The following is a 22,054-nucleotide window of genomic DNA, read 5'->3' as shown; positions in this document are numbered from 1 at the left end:
CTAGAATGTGAGATAAAAAGTCACGATGTAAGGAAGAGTACTAACTAATTCAGGGGGGAAAAAAGGTAAAAATACAGTAGATTATTGTGTTTGCCAGCACAAAGCCAAGCATAGGTTCTCCTTATRGATGGTGTGGCCCTTGGTTTGGAAGGTTGTGCTTGTTTGTGCCCTGTCTTCACAGGACAACTTTCTGCTCTGTTTCATTCACATGCAGAGACTCCAACCTGCAGTGAACCCATCTTCCTTAGCAAAATCTGAGGTTGCTTAACTCTAGTCACAGAGCAAAACCACTAGCTTGTACAGAAGAGACCTTAGGTGTGCTGCCTAATTTCATAAATACAGGGAGTAGCAGGAGCAAGCTAAAGAACAAACAACAGTGTGAAGGAGGCAGACTTCTACATGTGTCTGTAAAAAGGCAAGCATTTGTTCAGACAAGTCTCATCAAAAGGCAGTGCATATTCAAAACCGAGGGCCATTATGAGATTATCAAGAGATTATCTTGTCTGGGGACGTAAGCAGAACCAGGTCAGTCCATTTTGTCAGAAGAGCCAAGACCGTATGGTCTAGGTTGGAAAAGAAGTGAGAACAATGAAGAGTCAGGTTTGATTTCCTCCTCCTAATATCTTCCCGGTCTCTTCCTAGGTAATTTTCCACTTCTCCTTAATTAAGGAGCATTAATCTCCTTCTCCTGACTCACGTGGTATCACAGCAGTGACTTTGGAGGCTGGATTTGCTAAGCATTAGCATGGTGTTTGTCACTGTCAAATAATACTATGGAAACATGGAGGTTTTTGATATAAACCTATTTTGGTAAATTGCAACCCCTCCAGGTTTGTCACTGAAATGAAGTTTTCCAACTGCAGTGTACATGCGGGGCTGGATTTATTAGGCATACAAAAAGTTGAAGTCTTTTTGCACGTATGGAATATGAAAAGGTGGTTTTGCACTTCAAAAAAAAAAAGCATTTGCACAAACATCAACATCTTTAAAACAAGGTTGTACCAGAAGAGTCAATGACGTGAAGTTAAAGAACAGCGAGCAAGCATTGCTCCTTGCTGCCGTTCGGAACACGCTCCAGTATTTTGGGAGAGCAGCAGGGATTACATCATCCTTGGATCCAGCCCGGATTCCCGCTCTGGAATCTCACGCTASGGACAGACGCGACGCGCTGGACACGGCGGCTCGCGCGAGCGGTGACCGGGCCCTAACGCTACTTAGGAAAACAAAACCCCTCCATAATAAACACTTGTTTTTCAGCGCCCGCAACGGAGCTGCCACTCGGAGGGTCTCTCCTTCCGCCCCCCGCCCCTTCCCGCCGCGGCCCCACTTAAGGCGCCACCTCCTCTCCCCGCTCGTTGAGGGGGTTCCGGCCGCTCTCGCCCCGCTCCGCGGGCGGGCGGGAAGGCGCCGCGCAGGTACCTCAGGGGGCGGCCGTCCCGGCGCCGCCGCCCAGGCCGCCTCCATTGCCGGGCCCGAAGAGGGAGGGAATGGCGGAGGCGGGAGGAAGAGGAGGAGCCGCGAGAGGAGGAGGAAGAGGAGGGAGGCCCAGGGAGGGCCGCGTTGCTCGGTAACGGGCGGCCCGCGCGCGGGCTCCGTCCCGTGAGGGAAGGGCGGGTGAGGCGACGCCGGGCGCGGCGGCGGGGGCGGAATTTTTCCGATGTTTTTTATTTAAATCAYCTGTCAATGTGCAGCTGGAGAGGTGGCCCTAAAAGGGAAATGGAAGAGGGGGAATATATGTTTTTCTATATGTGCATTTGTGTATAAAAAAAATATGTGTTTGTGTGTAGTGTGGTGTCTTGCCCTCGTTTGGGATCCCAGATCGGCTGGGAAACCTTAAAAAAATGTAACCAGCCTACTTAAGGCTCCTCTTGAGGCAAAACAAGGAATTAAGTACTACTAACTTTTTGAAATATGCTTTTGGATAAATAATTTCAAATCCTTAAATATGAATATATATATGTGTGTGTGTGTATATATATATATATTAAAAAAAAAAAACACCCCCTCTGTCTTCCATAGACCTTCCGGACTAAGATAACTTGCTGGTTTGTGTGGCCCTTCTGTTAATATAGCCCATTAGCACCGTGCCTAATTACCCCAGCACCAGGGAGGAGCAGCAGTGCTGCAGAAATCAGATCCTCTGCTGGAAGCACTCGAGGAAATGCTTTTCTGTACGTTATTTGGAGAGAAATCTAAAAGCCTGGTTGGGCTCAGTTTGTTTGTAAAATAAATGTGTTAAAATGCAAATATAATTTGAAGTTGGAATTGTTCTTAGACTGTTTCTCATTACAACACCTTGGAAATGGAAACTGAATTCATGGCAACATATTAATCAATAATGTTTGATCATGCAGGCCGCTTGCTGATTTGTCTCCAGTTTGCAGCTCATTAGAAGGTATATAACTCGGCAGTGATGTTATTTAACAGATATGTTCTTGTGGTGCTGTTAATGCCCTATAGACTGGGCAATTCCTGAAACAAGAAAGATTTCAGAGGCTACTAGCATAGAAGTTTATTGTGTGGAAGTCTAGACAGAAGTCTGTTCCCATGGGTATTGCACACACTGGGTCATGTAATACCCAATAATAAATTTGCCAATCTCTAGTTTGGACTAGCCTCCTAGGAGGCCTGTAAATCTCACATGGGGAGACAAATAACTGTCCAGACATCAGAAGTGAGAATGAGGATGACTGCAGAGGAGTCTGAATTTCACTGCTGAAGCTTGATTATGTAGGCTTTGTCAAGCAGACTTGCAAGTTGAGCCAGGTATTTTTATAATGTGATTACATCATCTTCCTCTCTGAAATTTGCAGTATTCTTGATAGTCCTCTGTGTACGGCAGCGTGCTGCTTTCTATTAAATCACTTTAAGCTGAGAGTAGTTCTAGTGAAATGGTGTAAGAGCAGGTTTAAAAACTGGTGAATCAGCTCCCGAGTCTTTGCTTCTCTCTATAGGTAGAAGCTTGAAAGAAAAATTTGGCAGTGGAGCCACAAAGGGCAGTTGTAATTTTTGCTCACTGCACAGGAGGGTGCTCAGCCTCTCTCTTTATCTGCAAGAACAAGCAATTCCCATGGTCATTAGAATGAAGCTCAAAAGCTGCCATCTGAACTGGTCTTTTCTTGTAGTGACACTGAGGAATGCGTTAAATATAGTTTTAGATGGTGTATATTAATTGGTTTTGGAAGAGCTGGCTGCAAAGGTATTTAGGCACTGTGATGATCATCTCCAGTGTAAGATATTAGTATTTGCTAATGGATCTCTTTAAAGGTATCAGAATTTCCAGTAGAATAATAATCTTTTGAAGTTTATTTTTTTAATCCTTTTTTTTTGGGGGGGGGGGGGGGGAGAAGGGGAGCACTCTGCCTAAAGTGTCAATCTGAACACATGAATCCCTCTGTGATTAATCCTATTAAATAATGACTTCTCATATAAGTAGAAATCTACTCTAAGTACTCTTATAGGAAGAGATAGGTAGTTTTTTTAATTCATATTTGATCCACAGTACCTGCTTGTAATATTCTCCTTAGTATTTATTTTCACTGGTAAATATTAGCATATTAAGTTCAAGAAACAATATTCTTTTTAACATAACTCACAATCAAAACAGAACTGTTAGGAAGTTATATTGGCCTATTAATTTAGGCCAATGTTTTTACTTATAGTGGGGAAAGAGTTTGTTTGTTTTGGCTTCTGTGACACATTGCTAATTGGGSTGAACACTGTTTTACTGAAGCTGGTCCTATTAGTACCAGTATTAGTTAAGGTATTACTCTAAGCATTTTTTCAATCAGTTTGTGCACATTCTAGTAGGGTGGCAATTTTTAACTCTTGTTAAAAGTTCTTGCCCRTCATATTTGAACAGGATTTGTCCCATTAACATCAGTATATAAATATTTGCTTCRCTTTAGTCAATATTTACCTCACTGGTCAATAACACTGTTTTGCATATCACAAAGTTAATGTTTCCTTTTTTTTGTGTTCAGTTTGGTGATCATCTGTATCATTTCTTGTTTCTTGCTAAGAATATGGAGGGTTTTAAAATCCATTTCTAACAAAAAAAGTTTTTGTGTTAACAGAAATGTGTTAGTTTATTGGGAAGTCTTAAGACATCTAAAACATTTTCATTATGTAACAAGATTACCAAAATCATATTTTGCAAGCAGAGTAACTTAGTGGTGATTTTGATTTTTATAACTGGAAACTAGGATGAATTATGTGATTCATTTTATCATATGATCCAAATCTTCTGTTGAACTAAAGTCTCTGAACTAAATCGTAGCACTCCTGTATCCTTCAAATTGTCAAAGAAAACAACATCTGTTTATGGGAATAGAAGAGAATATTGCTACTTATTAAAAAAGTTATTCCTGGTAGGAATATTCAAATCCATCTTAATCTCATATATAACTTTTTTCCCAGAAGAATTACAAAAATTAAGCATCTAAGTTTGCATGGTTCTAAATGTGGTATTTCCACCTTCCCTCTTTCAATAGAAAATGACTGTCTTGTCCATCAATTTCAGCCAGCTCTCTGATTGATCGTAGTTCAAAAGTATAAACAAAAAGCTTGCTGAAAGCCATCCAGGCTCTAGCCAGTGAACAGACTCATTTTTATTAGTGTGGTAACTGAAGTGCCAAGATCAAAGTGAAAGTTGCAGGACTTGTTTGCCTGAGGTTAGGCAAGAAATTCACAAATAAGTAATTTTTTTTTTTTTTTTTTTTTATTCTTTTCCAGAGTGATGCTGAAAGTCCTCTTAGCTGGTGTTGTCTGGTGAAGATCAGGCTTCAGGATCAGTAAGGATCTAGATTTGTAACTTTAGGCATACAAATTCGAAAAGTTTCATCTACCACTCTGCAATTTCTGATTCTAATGCAGAGTTCATCACACCACACTGCTTGAGTGTTTTTGTTTGTTTGTTTTTAAATAATTACAGTTACAATTTTAACAAAAGCTCAATGGAAAAGACCAAATGGAGATGTCAACTCTGTGAGCAAGGGCTGTGGACAAGGAACATATGGTTGGGCATGTGGAGATCAACAAAAGATCCTCTTTAGCCCCGGGAAAGTGGAAAGAGAGCTAGAGAGAACAACAGCATTAGAAGGAGAGCAGATATAGATAACCAAGATGTAAATGGAATATATCATAGTTCTGTAGGAGCCCCAGCTATAATATAAAAGATGCACCAAACGTGTGTATGTGCTTATGCATACTTCTCTAGACTTTCAAATCAGGCATCCTGTCKTACAGAACTTGTCTGTACAGAAGGCATTTCTTTATGTCTCTTGTCAGAAAGGGTCTGCAAAATGTCTTCTACACAGTTTGTAGTGAAGCCAACAGTGTTCAGTGCTTATGGAAAACAACTAACTTGCTTCTTGTGGACCAGTTGGCATATTTGTTTAAATGTCTTTAATGTAGCAGAGTCATAACAGCAGCTGAACACTATTTGCCCTGTGTAAATTTGAGTTCAATAGGGTTTTTTTTGTTGTGGTGTTTTTTTTCTTTTTGACAAGAGAATTTGAAATCATTACGATAAAATAATATTTACAAATTCTACTCAGGGTCACTCAAATATCTAACATTTTATCCTACATTCARAGAAAGACATAGGAACAGACATAAGACATTATCCAGAGAAATCATGACATAGAGAGTTTTTAATTTTCCTTTAGTTTACAATAAAGTCCTTGTTCTCTATCACTGCCTAATTTTCACGATCTTAAAATATAATTGTAAAACTCATTGCTATTTTGTCTGAGTTTTGAAACTTTACATAGGTTGAATAATTGTCGATTTATAGGGATATTTGTCTATGACTAGTTAACATGTACACATAATGCATGTCAATTCTAAGTAAGCTTTTTTTGAAGTGCACCAAGTTAATTGTTTTTCAGCCTTCAGTGCTGCAGTGACAATGCACTTCCTTTAATCTGGTTTGCTTGCAGACAGAGGCTGACACGGTAGATTTAGTAGAGCTGCAGAATTAATGTCCAAAACTCCCCTGCTGCACAGTGTTCTCCTCCATGTACACACACTACATAAAAATGCCGTACAATTTCTCACTCCAGGGCTCCTCTATTAGGGCATTAGCTGACTTTACACCTTCTATTGGGTTAGTGCTTTCATTTGTATACAGTGCAGCTTTACATACTCCCCCAAATTACTATTTATTGCAAAATAAGTATGATAAAATTATGGGTTTTATATGGTATTAATGTAACATTAAATTTTAAATTATGGCAGTCTGTGAAAATAAATCTAGGAGAACACAGGCCAAATGAAAGACATAAAGTGGCAAAAGAAACATGTTGCTATAACATAACTTGTACTCATATGTATTTTTAGCTATGAGGAAACATCAAGGTGAAGGTTTCTTGAATTAAAAAGTTTGAAGCATGGATTTATGTATATACTGTGTAATTATTATAGTCTATTGCAATGTTTGGTTGGCTCAGTTTCGTATGGGGAACTTTTCCAAGTTTTTGATATTCCTTGAGTAGCTTGTAATGGCTTCAGAGTGTGCTAATGAGTCTTTGGACATGGGTTTGGGAGCTATGCATCAAAAGGTGATGGAAGGAAAAGTGAATTTCTCTGAAGGCCTGAGCTACAGAACCCTAATATTTTAGATGGCACTGAGTCTTGGACCAAGAACAAAATGAACCAAAACAGATTTCAAATTTCTTTGGTCATTCCTTCTTTTCGGACATTGATAGTGCTGTGTGCTTTTATAGTTTGATAGCAATTCTGCTGCTAAATGATTTCATCTCTAAGCCTGTGAATGTCTTTGATGCATTTGCTGTTTGCTAAATTTGAGATTACACCAAAAGAAAAAGGTATTTGAATTTATGTTTCAAGTTGTCTGCAAGGTGTGTGTTCTGAAGAYTGGATTTCATTCGGAAAGATTTTCTTTTCAGAAAGACATCATTTTATTTATATGGTAGATGGGTTCCAGAGTTCCATGATGGGGAAACAGCAGGAAGAATATTGTCCTCCACAGCTTTTCATGTCACAGAGGATAAGGAGCAGAGCAAATTTCTCCTTGGTTCTGCTGCCGCAGCTCCCAAAGGGAAAGCCGAGTCCTGGAGCCCAGAAGGAGGAAATGGCATAAACATTCTTCATAAAGCAGAGAAAATAGGTGCAGACAATATTTTAAATTGAAATATAATGAAATTATTATTTATAGCCCAGTTTCCCGCTTACATCCAGAATCTGTCATTTAGGTGATTGGGCCAGCAGGTGGCAAATATAATTGAATTCAAGAAAATAAATAAGGAAGTAGACTGGGGATTGTTGACTAAAAAGGAGTCATCTAGTCTACTAATTAGGAGGATTTATAGGATGCTGTACTTAAAAATAGATGATTATTGATAGCTCATCTTTATCCTGCAGGTTATCTTATAGTAGATAAGGTTCCTATAAGCAGGGTGGCTGCTGCAGTGAGGTATGTTGTGATCAGTCAGCCCCCTGTGAGGGTTTATGTAAGTATTCTCCAACACAACCTAAATATCTATGCTTTCAGCCATCCCTATAGAATCCAACTGAAACAAGAAAAGGCAGGAGAGAGGGAAAAGCGAAACAGATTTTTTTGCATGCTCAAATCTGTACTGCAAGAGAAAGGGGGGGTGGGGAGAGAGAAATGAAAGCAAGCAATCTTTGYGTCTGGGTTTTCAAGAACAGGTCACCACACTAGCCAACTGCTGATGATTTTTGAGCAACTGTAGTGCACAATGCCCACAGTTCTCTACTTTTGCAGTATTTAAATTTTGTGGTTTGGTTCTGTGCATGGACTCACTGACATCATCCTCTATTTGCTATCCTTGGGGATAGCAAATTCCAAGATTTTCTGTGGCATCCTCTGCAGCAACATTTAAACTAGACCCTGCAAATTAAAGCCTTGTGACTAGAAATAGCTTGTTCTCTTCATTGTGATTGTGCTTTGTGTATCAATGGAGGGTCCTTCTGGACTTAATTCTGAAGGAATAATTATGCTTTTTAAATATTAAACATCAAAGTTCTTCTTTTATTGTTAAACTAATATTAAAGTAGGACAAAACTGCTTTACAGTTTATGACATTGGATTCCAGAATTGCTAGCGTTGCAGCTGATGTCTTGTTTCAGCAATATTAGCGCTGCGAGGAGGCTCAGAAATGTAGATTTTAATCGAAAACTTTGAGATACACTATAGTTAATGATAAATTAATCTTTCCTTATGAACACCCAAACTGTTAAAAAGAGCAAAGAGTTGCAGCTTCTTTCAAAACAATTCAAAGACTGTTTTTTATCAGTCTATGATTTCAGTAAAATGGAATTGCAAGTTGTGTGTCTTTTTCTCACAGATTGTTATTTAATCACTATATATTAGCTTTCATTGCCCTTTTGATATATTTGGGCTCATAAACTTTTCATTGAATAGATTGAATTTACCATTATGTTGTTACTTTTTTATGAATAGAATAAATCAGTACTGGGTGCATTGGCTTGCACTGAATTGTTTATTTTAAGGGATATTTAAATTTTACTAAAGCAGGGGGAGGTCTTCAGGAAGCAAAGGTCTGGTGCTCAGTCTTTTATTTTAAAACCTATTATTTGGTAACATTTTCAAATACACTCCCTTAGCCAGCACATGCTAATACATGTTATCAAGAAACATAAGACTAATAAGTTTTTCCTGAAGTTCTTTGAAATGTTATATATTGTGCAGTATAACTAATATATAATATTTTAATACTTGTAAACTGTTCTTTTATTTTACTAGAAATCTTTCATTTCATTATTAGGGAAATATTCCAGAATAAGCATCATTTTTTTTCACTTGTCTAATATATCCTTTTATATTATAAAATCTTGCATAAAACCCTATATTTATGGTATACATGAAACTTGAAAGCATCTGTTCTGGAGAGAAGTAGCTATTAAAATACACTTAAGCAGTGAGAGCTGCCTCTTAATTCAAAGTGAGAACTCTGCTCAGGAGCCTTGCAGAAGTTAAATAAGCAGAGATGATTGCAAGAAAGTGGCAAGGCTTTTTTTTTTTTTTTTTTTTTTTTTTTTTTTTTTTTTTTTTTTTTTTTTTTTTTTTGATTATAAGGAAATAGCAATTTGTTTCATTAAAAAGGTCTTCAAATAATCAGTAAAAACAGCCAGATTTACTTCATCTATGTACTTGAATCACAGAGTTAAGAAAAGTTACTGGGTTAATTTTATCATGTTGTTTCTTGGCATGAAGTATTAAATTTATTGTTGTTAACTATGCAAAATTCTGCACAGACAGTTGAAAAATTTTATATAATGGATTCAAAAACTTGCTAACTTAGACCAATATGACCAATATAATAATGTAATAACACTTCATGTGTTTTCTTAGACTTTGTGTMTGATCAAGGTATTTTGTTTGGATTCAGCCTGGCTCCTGCAATCTTTTCTTCGACAGTAATATATGCATCTTTATTATTGTATTAAGTAGCTAATTAAATCTGGTCAGGTTAACCTTTCTTGATGATTAGAAGTAGGCATCTCCTGAAAAAAGCTAATCATTTTGGGTGGAACATCTTGTTCTTGTTTGAATAATTATCTTTGTTTACATTCACACAGCATTAATCACTTGAAGCAGACATCTTTTAGGGAAAAAAAGGAGAGAGTCCCTAGCAGGTTTTCAGATGCCATATATGTGAGTTAAAAGGAGGATGCGTTTGCCTCCATTCCCCTCTATCAGCAAAACTGGAAGACATTTTGAATTCATAAAGCAGAATAAAAGCTGTATCTTCTAAGTACTACTGAACAAAGAACTGTAATTTGTTTCTAGATAACTTTTAATAGCAAGTCCTCCTGTATGTTTTGTTGAGCTGAAGTCTTGTTCCCTTGTTGAAAATACATCAGCAGCTGCAATGCATTTTTTTTTTCATTTTTTAATTATTGCTTTATTAATTTATATAACTCCATAGTCTTATAACTACACCTGTTGTGGCTTCTGACATCAAGGTTAAGGCGGAAAGGAGAGACAACCTAGCAGCTTCTTTGGATTTTCTGCAGAGAAAGGCAACAAATGCAATCCGAGCTATGGAGATTGCAACCATGTTCACATGTGTATGCATTCTAGTATTCTTCCATTTAAAAGAAAAGTTGTGAAGTCAATTAAAGCTATAATTTCTGTGCAATTCCTTTTCTGATTAAAATTGCCTTCTGTAATTGATTTGATTATGTATACATATGTGTATGTATATTTAGGTTATCAGTCTTTACAGTTAAAATAAGACTTTTGTCATAGGAGAGAAGAAGGGTATACACACAAGTTTAGATTCCTAATACGCTTCCACTAGCTCTTTCCTGCTCCTTTATTTTTGTAAATATAGGTTACATTTTTATTTTTCATCTTTCTTATCTTGAACTTTCTCTCAAGTCCTCCAATTTTCCTATTTTTAGCTAGATCAGAATATACATGTTTTTCCCTCCATTTTTACCATTTCTTTTCTCTCTCAGGATTTGTTGGTGTCTTTCTTTCATAGGCACCTCACTCCATGTGTTGAATTTTGGCTCAGATGGAGAGACTGAACAGGGCTTTGGCACTTTTCATAGTGGGGAACAAGGTGAAAACTAGCTTAAAGTCGTGGCAGGGAGCAGGGTAGTTCTCARCTGACATGTAGCACGAGGAAAACTGAGAGAAGATAAATTCGTGTTCAGCAAACTTAACTTGCCCTAAAATTTCAAGTTTCATCCTTCCAGCTGGAAGCAAGATAATATAATAGGTTGTTACAAGCTGTTAAAATTTGAGTTATTCTGTGAATTGTTCAGTTCTTTGTGGGAGGCTGTTAAAATAAAGCAACAATATAAAAGATGAACTATATTCAATTTTAATGTAAAGCTGTTTGATGTCATTAGGATATTTCTTCCTTGATTGTCAAACAGTTGTGTAATTTTTAAAAAGTTTTACATTTTTGGTTCTTTCTGAACATTATGAAAATTGTACTGAGAGAAGTAAATTCATTTGCATAAAATTGACTGCAAAGAGCAATTAGTCCTTCATTAATATGCAAATTTGGTCCAGTGCAAATTCATCTATATATGAGGCTTAAATATGCAAGTCAGTCTTGCTGTGCTAGAAACCCAGATGCTTTTATTTACTTTGAAATTGAGGGATTTGGTTAATGATGTTGTTGACAGGAAAACTTGAATAAATTTGATGATCACCATCTTTCATATTAGACGAGGCCCATGGAAAAAAATTACCAAGTAAAATACCAATTTTATTTGGTAATTTCCTATTACCAATCTAGTAATAAAATGTAAGATGCAAAGTAATAGAGTTAGATTACCTAATGTAGTTATCCTGAGACTTAAACTGTTCCCTAAAGATAGAACCATTTTTCTTTAACTTCGTTTTTCTAGAGGGTAAAGACATCTACATAAGCTATATGAATAACATACTGCCTAGAGATTTAATATTGGGAAGTTAGCTCTGTTGCTTGTTTCATTTGGAGGGAGTATATAAGCCTGGGACTTAAAAAGTAGGAGCTTTGGAAATGGATGTCATCAGCATCTTGCTTTAACTATCTGTTTAGTCCTTTCCAGACRTCATATTGAGGCCTTCACTCTGAATCTATGGGGCTGACATGGGAGCTGTTTGAACCCATGGCCAATTATGTTTGAATCACCTAAGCTAATTAGTAAATATTCTTTTATGTAATTTTAAATGTTTGCAACTTCAGCAAAACCTCTTTCCTCTTCCTTCTTGTTCAACATGCAACAGCTCACAGAGGGGGGATTTTCTCTTTCCTACAGACGTCTTATGTGACGTCTGTAGGATGTGACGTCTTATCCCTCTCCTTTATCCCTCTCCCTTACTCCTATCCTCGTGTGCCATGACTTTTTTGACACATACAATATTCAAAGAAAAGTTTATATATTTTTTTTCTTCCTCCTAGTGAAATAGAGAAAAGTTTGTGCATTTTTATACTTGGACAAGTGAAGAACCAATACCACTGCCTAGGCAAGGGCGGTTATGAAATACAATTGTACTGGTAGTTTTAGACAATGTTTTCTCATTTTGGGGGGGGGGGGGGTGGAATTTCTCACGGGAATAAAATCCTACTTACAGGATTATTTTAAGCCAGTCCTTACTGGTCTTGTGAAAAAGGGGAGAAGACCATTTTATATGCAGAAGAATAGTAATTTACACTGGTGAAATAGATTTACAAAAAAAAAAAAAAGGCATCTTATAGCCTTTCCTCTGGAGAGCGATCTACCTGAAGTTTTTCCAGAGGTAAATGTGCTTACTATGTTCCAATTCTTACAASTTATTGTTTTCATATATTAGTTTTGTTTGTTTTTGTTCTGTTTGTGTGTGTTGTCAAAGTTGTCTTCCCAGCCTCTTTAATACACTGGATGGTCGTATATTCACAATATCACTTTTACTGATGTGGTTTTTTCCCTACTTTAATACAAAACAAGGTTTTCTTACTCCCAGCTAATGTTCCTCTACAATGAACATGATTACACAAGAGGCAAAACAGCAGTGAACCAGGACCTGTTTGCACATACCTTCTACGTATTCTTTAAGTATCCTTTTTATCCCTTCAGTTCAAGTACATCCGTTTGGTAATAACGCAAGCATGTGATTAATGTTGACATAGGCTCCTGCTTTGCCTCACAGAGCTAGACTTTTATTCTCTGTTATCCTTCCAGATGCTGTAATCCAGAAGTCGGTGTTTCCAGGACCCATATGTCAGTGGAATGTCCTGCTCTGTGCGTGCCATAGTCTCTTGGCATTTGTGCAGCCTTTTGCTTGTCTTCATTACAACCAGAGGCAGCAGCTATGCAGTCATCTGTATTGAGCAGTAATGCAATGACAGTTTCCATCAGTTTCTCTCGTGAATCTATTAGGTCTTTTCATCAGCAAAAGTGTTTTGCCCTTCCCCTAGGAAGATTGCAACAATAAGATTTGCAACCTTATTGGAATTGCATTGCAAAGTTATCCATTTGTGAAATATGCTAATATTCAGAATGTGCCTAGGACATTACAAACCACAATCAATCTTCCAGAAATGTATTTATTTAATATAAGATCTTATMTGACTAAACATGCTGGAGCTTTTGATATCTGAAGAAGAATACCCCATTTTATATTGGTCAGATAATAGAATTGTTATTTTTCTCTAATAAGACAGTAAGTAGTGCCAATTTACTTAATACATAGGGATTTAAATCAACCTCCAGCTAGAATCCCATTTCCACTTCTAAAGTGTCCTTGCAACTTAATGTTTTGCTTGCATTTTGCCAGCAAAATGCAATGGTTCCAGTTGTGGGACCACACATTCAAGCCTTACACATTTGTACCACTTTCTGTTTTGGCGTAGAATCCTGCAAGTCTTAGGTAAAAAGAAAGGCCCATTGTTTTTCAAAGTAGATAGTATTTCTAGTACTTAATGCCTTCTGAAACTGATTGGTTTTCAATATCTAAGGGGAAAAAAAGTGACTCAAAGGTTTTAGGTTCTTGAGCATATGAAAGTTAAGGACTTCAGAGGAAATAGAGACATCTTATTGTTGCAGTTGTTACAGCACTTTCCATTCGACAAAGTGATGGGTAATCAGCCTCTTCTGAGACAAATCTGAATTAATTAGCCTGCAAAGACAATGAACATAGTCATAGTTACTACTTCCCTGCATGTTACYGTAAAATTTCAGACTTTCACACTCCGTGTTATGGGTGACTTAGAAGATGATGCAAACAAATCACAGAGATAGTCTCATTTCTACACTTCCAATACATTTTCATAAGCCACTATTTGCCTTAACCCGTCATCTACATATACAAGCAATGCCAGTGCTTTAGAACAGACTGTTTACRTGAATGAGTATTAATTTCAAAAAATAAAGAATGCAGAGCTGTCTTCTCTGTTTTTTTGTGAATAGAAAAATATTTGTAGAATAGGAAACTATGCATAATTATTATATGAAACAATGTATTTTTACAAAATTTCAGGTTACTTTGTCAACCAAATGTCAAGGGATTTACCTGTTGAGATTGAACAGTCCCGTGCTTGGTTTTCATTGTCTTTAGTAAATTGGTGTCTGATACCGCTTGGCCAGATGGAACTAAGCATTCTTTCCATTGTATTAAATGCAAACATCTGTAAAGAGTCATTTTTATGAGATATTGCTTGAACATACTYTTTTATTGCTCGGGATTTATTATTGGTTTGTCATACCTGCTGATTTCAGAACTTCTGTCAGTCTTATGTGCCTTGTGGCTGTCAGTGCAAAATGGTAGTTATTGTGCCCACAGAACTGTGGAGGGGGTAGAGTCCTGCATATGCTATTGCATGAAAGTATTTGTCATTGCTGTCTAATTTGCAAAGTTTCAAATTAAGCAACTTATATATTTCCTAATGCAAGTAAACTCGTCGAGCCACTCCCAAAGAAAAAGATGCATGTTGTCAAACAATTCTATGAGATAATACATACAGAAGGGTAACATTATAGTCTGCAAATATTTCATCTAATTTACAGTGTAAAGGCATGAGGTCTGAATATGAATTCTGGGTGTTCAGGGAATAAGCGGTATTTTGTTTGTTTTTCTTTAAATATTCTCTCTATTTTTCTCCTTTTTCTTCTCTGTATTTTGCAGGAAAAAAAAAAAAGAGTCTGTAAGTCTACCACTTATGAAGGAGGCTGAAGGTCAAAGGAGAAGACATTGCACCCTTCCTCACTTACAGCAATTGCTCTAGACACAACCACTGGTCAGAAAGCAAGTTTTATGAGCTACCTGTAAGTTCTAATTCACCTAATAGATAAGGAGCTAGAGATACTTCTAAGCTCACAAATGATTTTATTTTTCTACAACATAATGATTGATCTCATTATCTGCTGCTCTATTAAATGTAAAGCAAAGAATGAAGTTCTCATATAYTCTACGTATAACATATATTCTGTGTATAAAAGCTGACATGTTTTCTGCATTCCTCTATTTGCCTAAAACATAATGGTTAATCAACCTAATTTGATGTGCAAAATACAATGCATGGATGAATTATGTTGTGTAGTTCTTGCTGTGATTGTTATATTGAGAACACAAGCAAAGACTGAAGAAAAGAAACAGAAAAGAAACAGACATGAATTTCTTCTGGATAATTCTGCCATCAGCTTTTCCTAATAATCTGTTTGTAGGTGGTTTCTACATGTGTATTTTTCWCCCTAATTGGCTGATACTATTGATGAGCTTTGCTTCTCACTGTCCTTGCTGTATTAGTAATCAAACCTATCCTATCRTTTCAGATGTTGAGTCACTATATTCTAATGAAAAAAGCTAACCTGAAACATACACTTTTAAAATCTTTTTYTAAATTATTTAATTGTATGCTTAAAGTAATAAAAATTTCCTACATGTGTTACGAATAACTCCTATGTTATTACTGTTGCGATACAGAACAGGCAGGAGTCAGCAGCACAGGCAGACAGATGTGATTGTAACAGAGGTTAATGTTTTATAAGTAATAGCTTGGGTGAGACTTATGGTATTAATTAACTCTTTGAATGTTTCCAGCACAACCAAAGTAAATAATTTTAAAATCTAATTTACTTATCCTCACCCTATCAGAATACTTTTGTCTTAACTGCTTTTGAATGACTCGAATTGGTCAATTTTGCTTAGATTTTAGAGGATTTCACACAGAATGGAGTATCTATTCTTCTAGCGGGGAAAAAAATTCATTGGAGTGAATGGGATGAAGGATAATCCGGACCAAGGAAAATAAATCAGCCTTTGAGGTTTGATTTAGTTCTATATTTGTGTTCTTTTATGGGAAACATTTACATGGGCCAGAATAGGCATCAGCATTAGGAAGAGTGGCAAAATTTGTGCATTGCATTAAAGATAGTTAGTGTCCTTTTGCTGGAAAGAAACAGCTGGATATTTTCTGTCATAATGTGACCAATCCACCTCTGTTGTTGTCATTTTAATTGCTGTGGCTGTTTTTTTAAGTCCTCTACAGAAAGTCTTTGTAGTGACAAGCGAACAGTTTACGCTTCATAAGCAAACATAAAGAAAGCTGCTGCTAATTGGAGAGGGAGTAATGCAGTTATGATTCCATCAACATTTAAGTTACATTGTTAAAGGACACGTTTTGGTTGTGTTTATGGTGCCATATAAAATTTTACACAGGATGAATTTGGTGGGAAAGATTTTATAATAGAAAAGACTAATTCCAGAATTATGAGGAACAGAGGGACTGAAGGGTTGGAGGGAAGGGAAAGAAAATTTTCTAACTCATATTATGATAGTGAAGATCAGCAGCTCAGTACTACTCTTCTTTCTTATGATAACTGTTACTTAACTGCTGACTTGTAGTGTAACTTTTCTTATGAAAATGGGAAGACTTTGTCACCGTCCCAGAAAGCTTTACCCTGAAGAACTGTAGCTCAGTGATTCATGCTGAAGAGGACTCTTGAAAGTCATTAGTAGTGTCCTTTAATTTCCTGAAAGAAGGGTGTCATTATCCAGTAATTGACTCTTTGGGGCTTTTATTTTTCCTTTTTTTTTTTTTTTTTTCTTTACATTTTTTTCTGGATCTGTTACCTCCCAGTTTCTGAAAATGTAAAGGACTTTGTTTTGAAGTTTCCTCTTTTCTATAAATTACGATTCCATATAGTATTTGTTGTGGATTAATAGTTTTACAGCTTTATGCCCAAGCATGTTTCTATATGCTTTGTGTGTGTGTGTCTTTTCTCAGGTGACATTTTTGGAGCCTCATTCCAAATAGTCTTGTGGGGGCCAAAGATGCTTCCTTTCCCAGTTAACTGGCTAGTTTGTCTGTCAATGATACAGTTTGTTAGTATCTGAGGAAGGAAATCGTCACTATTTATGTGGAAAGAATTCTAGAGATGACAGGGTTCCCCCCCAAAGCACTCGCTGTGTAATTACTGAAGACATTCCAAGCCACTCTAACGAAGTGCAGTGTCTGCCAGTCATTATGCACTTCTTAGAAGACCATCTGTTGCACTTCAAATGCATAAAGTTCTGCCATCATTTATTGCACCAAATAGATCAGTTCCTTTGTCTGATGAGCTGTAACTCGCGGATGGGGGACGAAAGGTAGTCTCAGTAGCAAAGTAGAGAATATTCTCTTTTGTTGCAGTATAAATGGAAGGTATTTGTTACCTCAAATTTCAAAAGACAAGCATACTTATTAATTGTCAGTGCTTTTTAAATATATATCAAATATCAATTTGTTTGACAACATTATCAATAACAGAAAAATCTAGAGTATATTTTCTCTACAGTCAGCCATAAGTATATTGTAAGTTGTTTTTTTTTTTTTTTTTTGCTTCTGGTAAATAAACCTTTCCTTGGAGTTCATATCCCAGTTTTGATATACACTGAAGCTTAAATTAAAATGATTTTATTTTAACAAAATTATCACAGGGAGAAAGCAGATACAGTATTTTTCAGGGCAGAAAAGTTCTGTTTGCAGATTTCCAAGCAGAGAAATGCACAAATTTCCTATCAGATTAAGGAGTGGTCCTATCTTTTTTTCTTCTCCTTGCTGCATAGCAGCTRATGTTCTGGCCAGAAGTAATAATATGTTAGATCTTGAATGTCAGTAGCCCCAGAGATCCTGACAAGACTATTCATGTGCATTCATACGTCTTAACCAAAACTGACACTAAAGAGAGCAGGAATTCTCATATTCCTCTTTTTATTGCCACRTATTAAACTCAAATTATCTATTAGAGATCTCTGCTAAAAATGACATATTCACCATTTGGGGGGGRAAAAAGAAGAAAAAAAAGACATTCCTGCAGTATCTAAGCAAAGCAGCTGAACATCAGGATGGTGCAGAACAGATTCTTCCATTTAAAAAAAAAAATCTGAATTATGTAGGCAGTCCTAATTATCACCACAATTAAGGTCACCTTAAAAATTTGATAAGATAAATACTAAAGGGTGGGGAAAAAAACAACCTGCAGTCACCGTGATCTTTTGTCCTATGGGAATTTCGTTGTTGTTATTTTAAATTATAAATTAAATGGTCTTCTAATTTTTTGAAACTATATGACTTGTCCTTGTAGGAATACTTGGATCCCAGTAACTTGAGCTGCTTGTTTACAGAAATTCACACATATTGTAAGTATTCTGTACACATGTTATGCTCGACATTTATACACAAACATGTAGCATTGTGTATAGTACAAGTTCTGGTAACTTTGTGGTGACTTGATCATATTGGTAAAGCTTAGTAGACATTTCTTTACATTTTATACATTTTAATCTTTTTAAAAATGGTTTGGTAGTAGTGTCTAATGCTGACTAGGTGGCTCTGGGCATCTGGCCATTTTTAGGTAGTTTAATTTGTTAAAAATTATCTTTCTTCCCACCCCAAGTCCCTTGAAACCACTTGGAGAAGAGAACTGCCGAACAGTTGCCAATAATAAGTCCTGCTGAGACCTCTATATCCTCCTGCTAGAGCAGCCTGTGCCAACTGGAGACTGACTGGCATGAATTTGAACTCTATACTGCATGATATATTTGCTTCACATGAACCAATTACAATAATTACCACGTTTGTAGCTGAAGTTTAAGCACTCATCTGCAGTTCATACCACAGGTCTCTGGCAATATGTTCAATCCTATAATCTCTATTTTTGTCAAAATAATAAAGTAGAAAATACATGCTTTGAAAAATTAGGAGAGAACGGAAATCAAAGGCTGAGGAAAGCCATTGTTCTTCATGTACTGTTGTCCTTAAGTTGAATTTCTTCCTTTGTAGCCTTTACTTCTGAAAGGTGTCATTTTCTTTTAARGTTGTCCATAGAGAGATTCACTAGGAGATGCTGTAGACTATTGATTTTTCATATTCAACAGGGATTTATCTTTTAATGTGAATGAAAAAGCAATATAAACAAGAATAATTTAGAAATGCAAACTGTATGTAAAGTCTTCCCTTTTGTGATGGTGTTTTCTCAAAATACCGTAATTCCTGTCAAAGGTTATATACTTTTACCTAAAAGGGAAAATTATCTATCCCTAACTATTCTTGGCTACATTTTTGGATGACCTGGAGTAAAAGTGCARGAATGTAATACCAGGAGAAGTAACTACAGTGTTAACTGCCCAGCTCCTTCCAATTCCCTTAAATCTGATGCAATGATCATCTCTCTCCTGCCCCTACTATTATCTTATACTTCCAGGGACTAGTTAATTTTTAAATTGTATCAGTAGCATTTTCTTAACTCATAAAGTTTATATTATACTAAGGTGAACCTAAGAACAAGCACAAACTTATTTGACTGTTCCTTTCCTAACATGAATGCACTGCATAGTGAATATACTAACAATTATGTTAAAATTTCTTCATGCAGTTTCCCTCTGGGGAGAGGAAGAGAGGAGGAAAAGGCTGCATGTGACAGATGCTAATTATGCAGCTTAATGCACTTCTGGAAGTTGCAGTGATGAGAACTGTATAAGAACGTATGTAGAAAATGGCATATTTTCAATGCCATAATGCCATTTTTTTCACTTTTTTTTTTTTATCTGCCTTTCTCTCTTTTTAAGGAGCCTCTCTTTTATTTCCGAGATAGCACCTGCAGTAGTAACCAAAGAAAACCTATGCCACAAGATTCAAAATTTATCATGGAGAGACAGGATTATTATTCACTGTGTCTTAATGTTATTTAATACAGTTTCTGCAGTGAGGAAAGTTGGTGACTTACTGCTTCTGTACTTCAGCTGCAACATGGAAGGGAAAGACTTAAATTTTCTAGTTGATGTATTAGTTTCCTCTTTTGTCAATATTATCTTGATTCTTTCTCCTCTAATTACGTTTTGGAAAAGAATGATGTTCTGCTCTTGACTGTCCTTTGGTCCTCTGTAGATGTAGCATGTAAGCACTAATGAACAGGGCCTCAGAATGCGTTTTACAAATAAGTAGACTGAGATACAGAGGCTGAGTTCCTCAAAACTGTTCAGTGAATCAGTGCTAAAACCAATGTTTGATGCTTGATTAACCCTCTGATCCAGACATTGAACTGTGCTATTTCAGGCAAGAGAAATAGGCTCTCAGCTAGTGAAAATTTGGTGCCATCCTGGAATCAATGGCAAAATGCAAGTTTACATTTGTTACGTCTTTAGCCCACAATGAGTTATCTTGCTGGCTTTCCCTTCCCTCTACCAAGTCCTGTTTTTTCCAAAGAATGCTGCCTCTTTCGGAGGAAAACCATACCCATTCTGGTGTATTAATGCCAAGTGCTGCTTACTTTATTTCCCTCTAAGTGTTGGGTTTCTCCTTGGGGAGATGTGACCTAACAACCCTGCCAGCAACGCTCCATGCACACACGGAGATGATCCCGCTAGCACCCAAAGCGGAACACGGAAACTTCCCGGGTCTCCTGTGTGCATCTTGGCGCCCACAGCAGTGTGGAGAAGAGGTTCGGAGGCTGCCGCAGAGCAAATCCTCCTGGCCCGGTCCCCATCTCCAGTCACCATGGAGAAAACCATCTGTTCCACTCGGGAAGGGGCTGGGGTTGCGCGCTGCCCTCCCCCCGCATCCCGCTCCGGGCCCAGCTGCTGCTTTTACAGGAGCAGTGAGGGAATGAATCTCCTGTGTTAAAAATACTCCACTTCTATTTAGATAAAAAGAAAAATCTTGCTTGCCTACACTGGTGTGCAAAAATAGTCTTGGTGTGAGTAAATCTTCAAAGTTTGTCTTGGTGAAAATATCTACCCTCTTTTATTGTTTCTACTCATCATATAGATGTATTTATAGAGCGTCCTTCTTTCCTCCCACTCTATCAAGGCATTTGCAGGAGGTTGCCACTCATCTGGTGCATGAGTCCTGGAATAATTTGCAGGGCCTTTGAAACATCATCATGTTGCATAGCTGTGATGCAATATGCTGCTCTTGCATGAACATATCATGTTTTAATGCGAATGTCATGTTAACCAAAACATTTAAGTGTATTTTGCCTTACTTTATATATTTCTTTTTCTTTTATGTTAGGTACTTTACCTAGGTTTATATTTATACCTAATTAATTTGGCAAAYGAAACATTCTACCTCTAATATTGTAAAATTTTACAGGGAAGATACTGCCTTTAGCACAATAGAAAATTAGTATATAATGGGAGAGGGTTTACAAGTGTCCTTTCAAAATATTTATTAAAAATAGCTGTTGCCTCGTCCCACTAGCATCTTAATTCTGCAGTATCTTGAAGCCCTCCTGCAAAGCTTAGGTATAGTAACAAAGGAACTGCCTCTGGTACAGATAGTGGACCATGCTATATAGATATGTATAAAAATATATAATGAAAACTTGCATGTGGGAGGATGGATGTGTTCCCTACAGGGGTTATGAGGCGTAGGGGCCTCCCGCGGGCACAGGGTCCCGTTGTGGTGCCCCGTGCCAAGGCGATACCGAGCGATAAGAGTTTCCGCGCTCATAGGCGAGCGAAGCAGCCGCTGCTCGGACTTTGTCCCGGGACAGCGCGGCCACCTCGGGCCCGGCGCCGCGGGGGAAGCGCGGGGCCTGGCGGCCCAGGCGGGTCTCGAACCGGCAGGCCGTTGGGCRGTCATCCGCGCGGCGCGGCCGCTAGATGGCGGCGTCCCAACGAGCAACGCGCCGCGCTCTCTAGCGCCGCCATCGGCCRGGAGGCGGCGCCGCTGCAGCCGCCGGCGGCGGCGGCGGCCATGGCGGGGCGGGCCCCACGTGACGGCGCGGCGGCCAATGGGAGCGCGGCAGGGGGGCCCCGGCTCTCGTCCCTGTGGCCGCCATTAAAGAAAAAGGGGCTCGGAATTAAACGGGAGAAGAAGCGCCCCCCCCTCCCCCGCCTTCCCTCCTCCCCCCCGCCCGCAGCGGCCGCGACGCGACATGGGGGAGCCGCGCTGAGGGCCCGAGCACGATGCCGCGGCCGGGCAGCCGCCGACAGAGGCACCGCTGAGGGAGAGCGAGGAGGACGAGAGCCGCCAGCGGGGGCTCCGGGGCACCGACTCCGCCAGAGCAGCGGCGGCGGCCGCCGCGTCCTGTCCCCCCACCCGCCCGCTCCGTCTCGGCGGCGGGGCCGGGATCCGTG

At 38.1% G+C, this 22,054-nt stretch overlaps 1 protein-coding gene and 2 long non-coding RNA genes across 3 annotated transcripts in view; all 3 read left to right on the top strand.

Moving 5' to 3' along the window:
- The first annotated feature begins 2,354 nt into the window (after positions 1–2,354).
- On the top strand, positions 2,355–12,873 carry LOC112954533. Its single transcript, XR_003250748.1, has 3 exons — positions 2,355–2,395; positions 4,735–4,793; positions 12,676–12,873. It is a non-coding gene; the product is annotated as an uncharacterized LOC112954533 (long non-coding RNA).
- Positions 12,874–14,627: 1,754 nt separating this feature from the next.
- On the top strand, positions 14,628–19,509 carry LOC112954532. Its single transcript, XR_003250747.1, has 3 exons — positions 14,628–14,757; positions 18,058–18,112; positions 19,348–19,509. It is a non-coding gene; the product is annotated as an uncharacterized LOC112954532 (long non-coding RNA).
- A 1,802-nt stretch (positions 19,510–21,311) lies between these two features.
- MED13 (mediator complex subunit 13) overlaps positions 21,312–22,054 on the top strand; it is a 48,088-nt gene continuing 47,345 nt past the window's right edge. Inside the window, exon 1 of the mRNA XM_026047893.1 lies at positions 21,312–22,051. Coding sequence (XP_025903678.1) covers positions 21,312–22,051 — 740 coding nt within the window. The remainder of the gene's footprint in view (positions 22,052–22,054) is intronic.

The sequence above is a fragment of the Nothoprocta perdicaria genome, unplaced genomic scaffold (genome assembly GCF_003342845.1).
Source record: "Nothoprocta perdicaria isolate Ctin4 unplaced genomic scaffold, notPer1 scaffold_50, whole genome shotgun sequence".
Classification (NCBI taxonomy): Eukaryota; Metazoa; Chordata; class Aves; order Tinamiformes; family Tinamidae; genus Nothoprocta; species Nothoprocta perdicaria.
The sequence above is the reverse complement of the archived record's forward strand: the minus strand, read 5'-3'. Positions and strand labels throughout refer to the sequence as shown.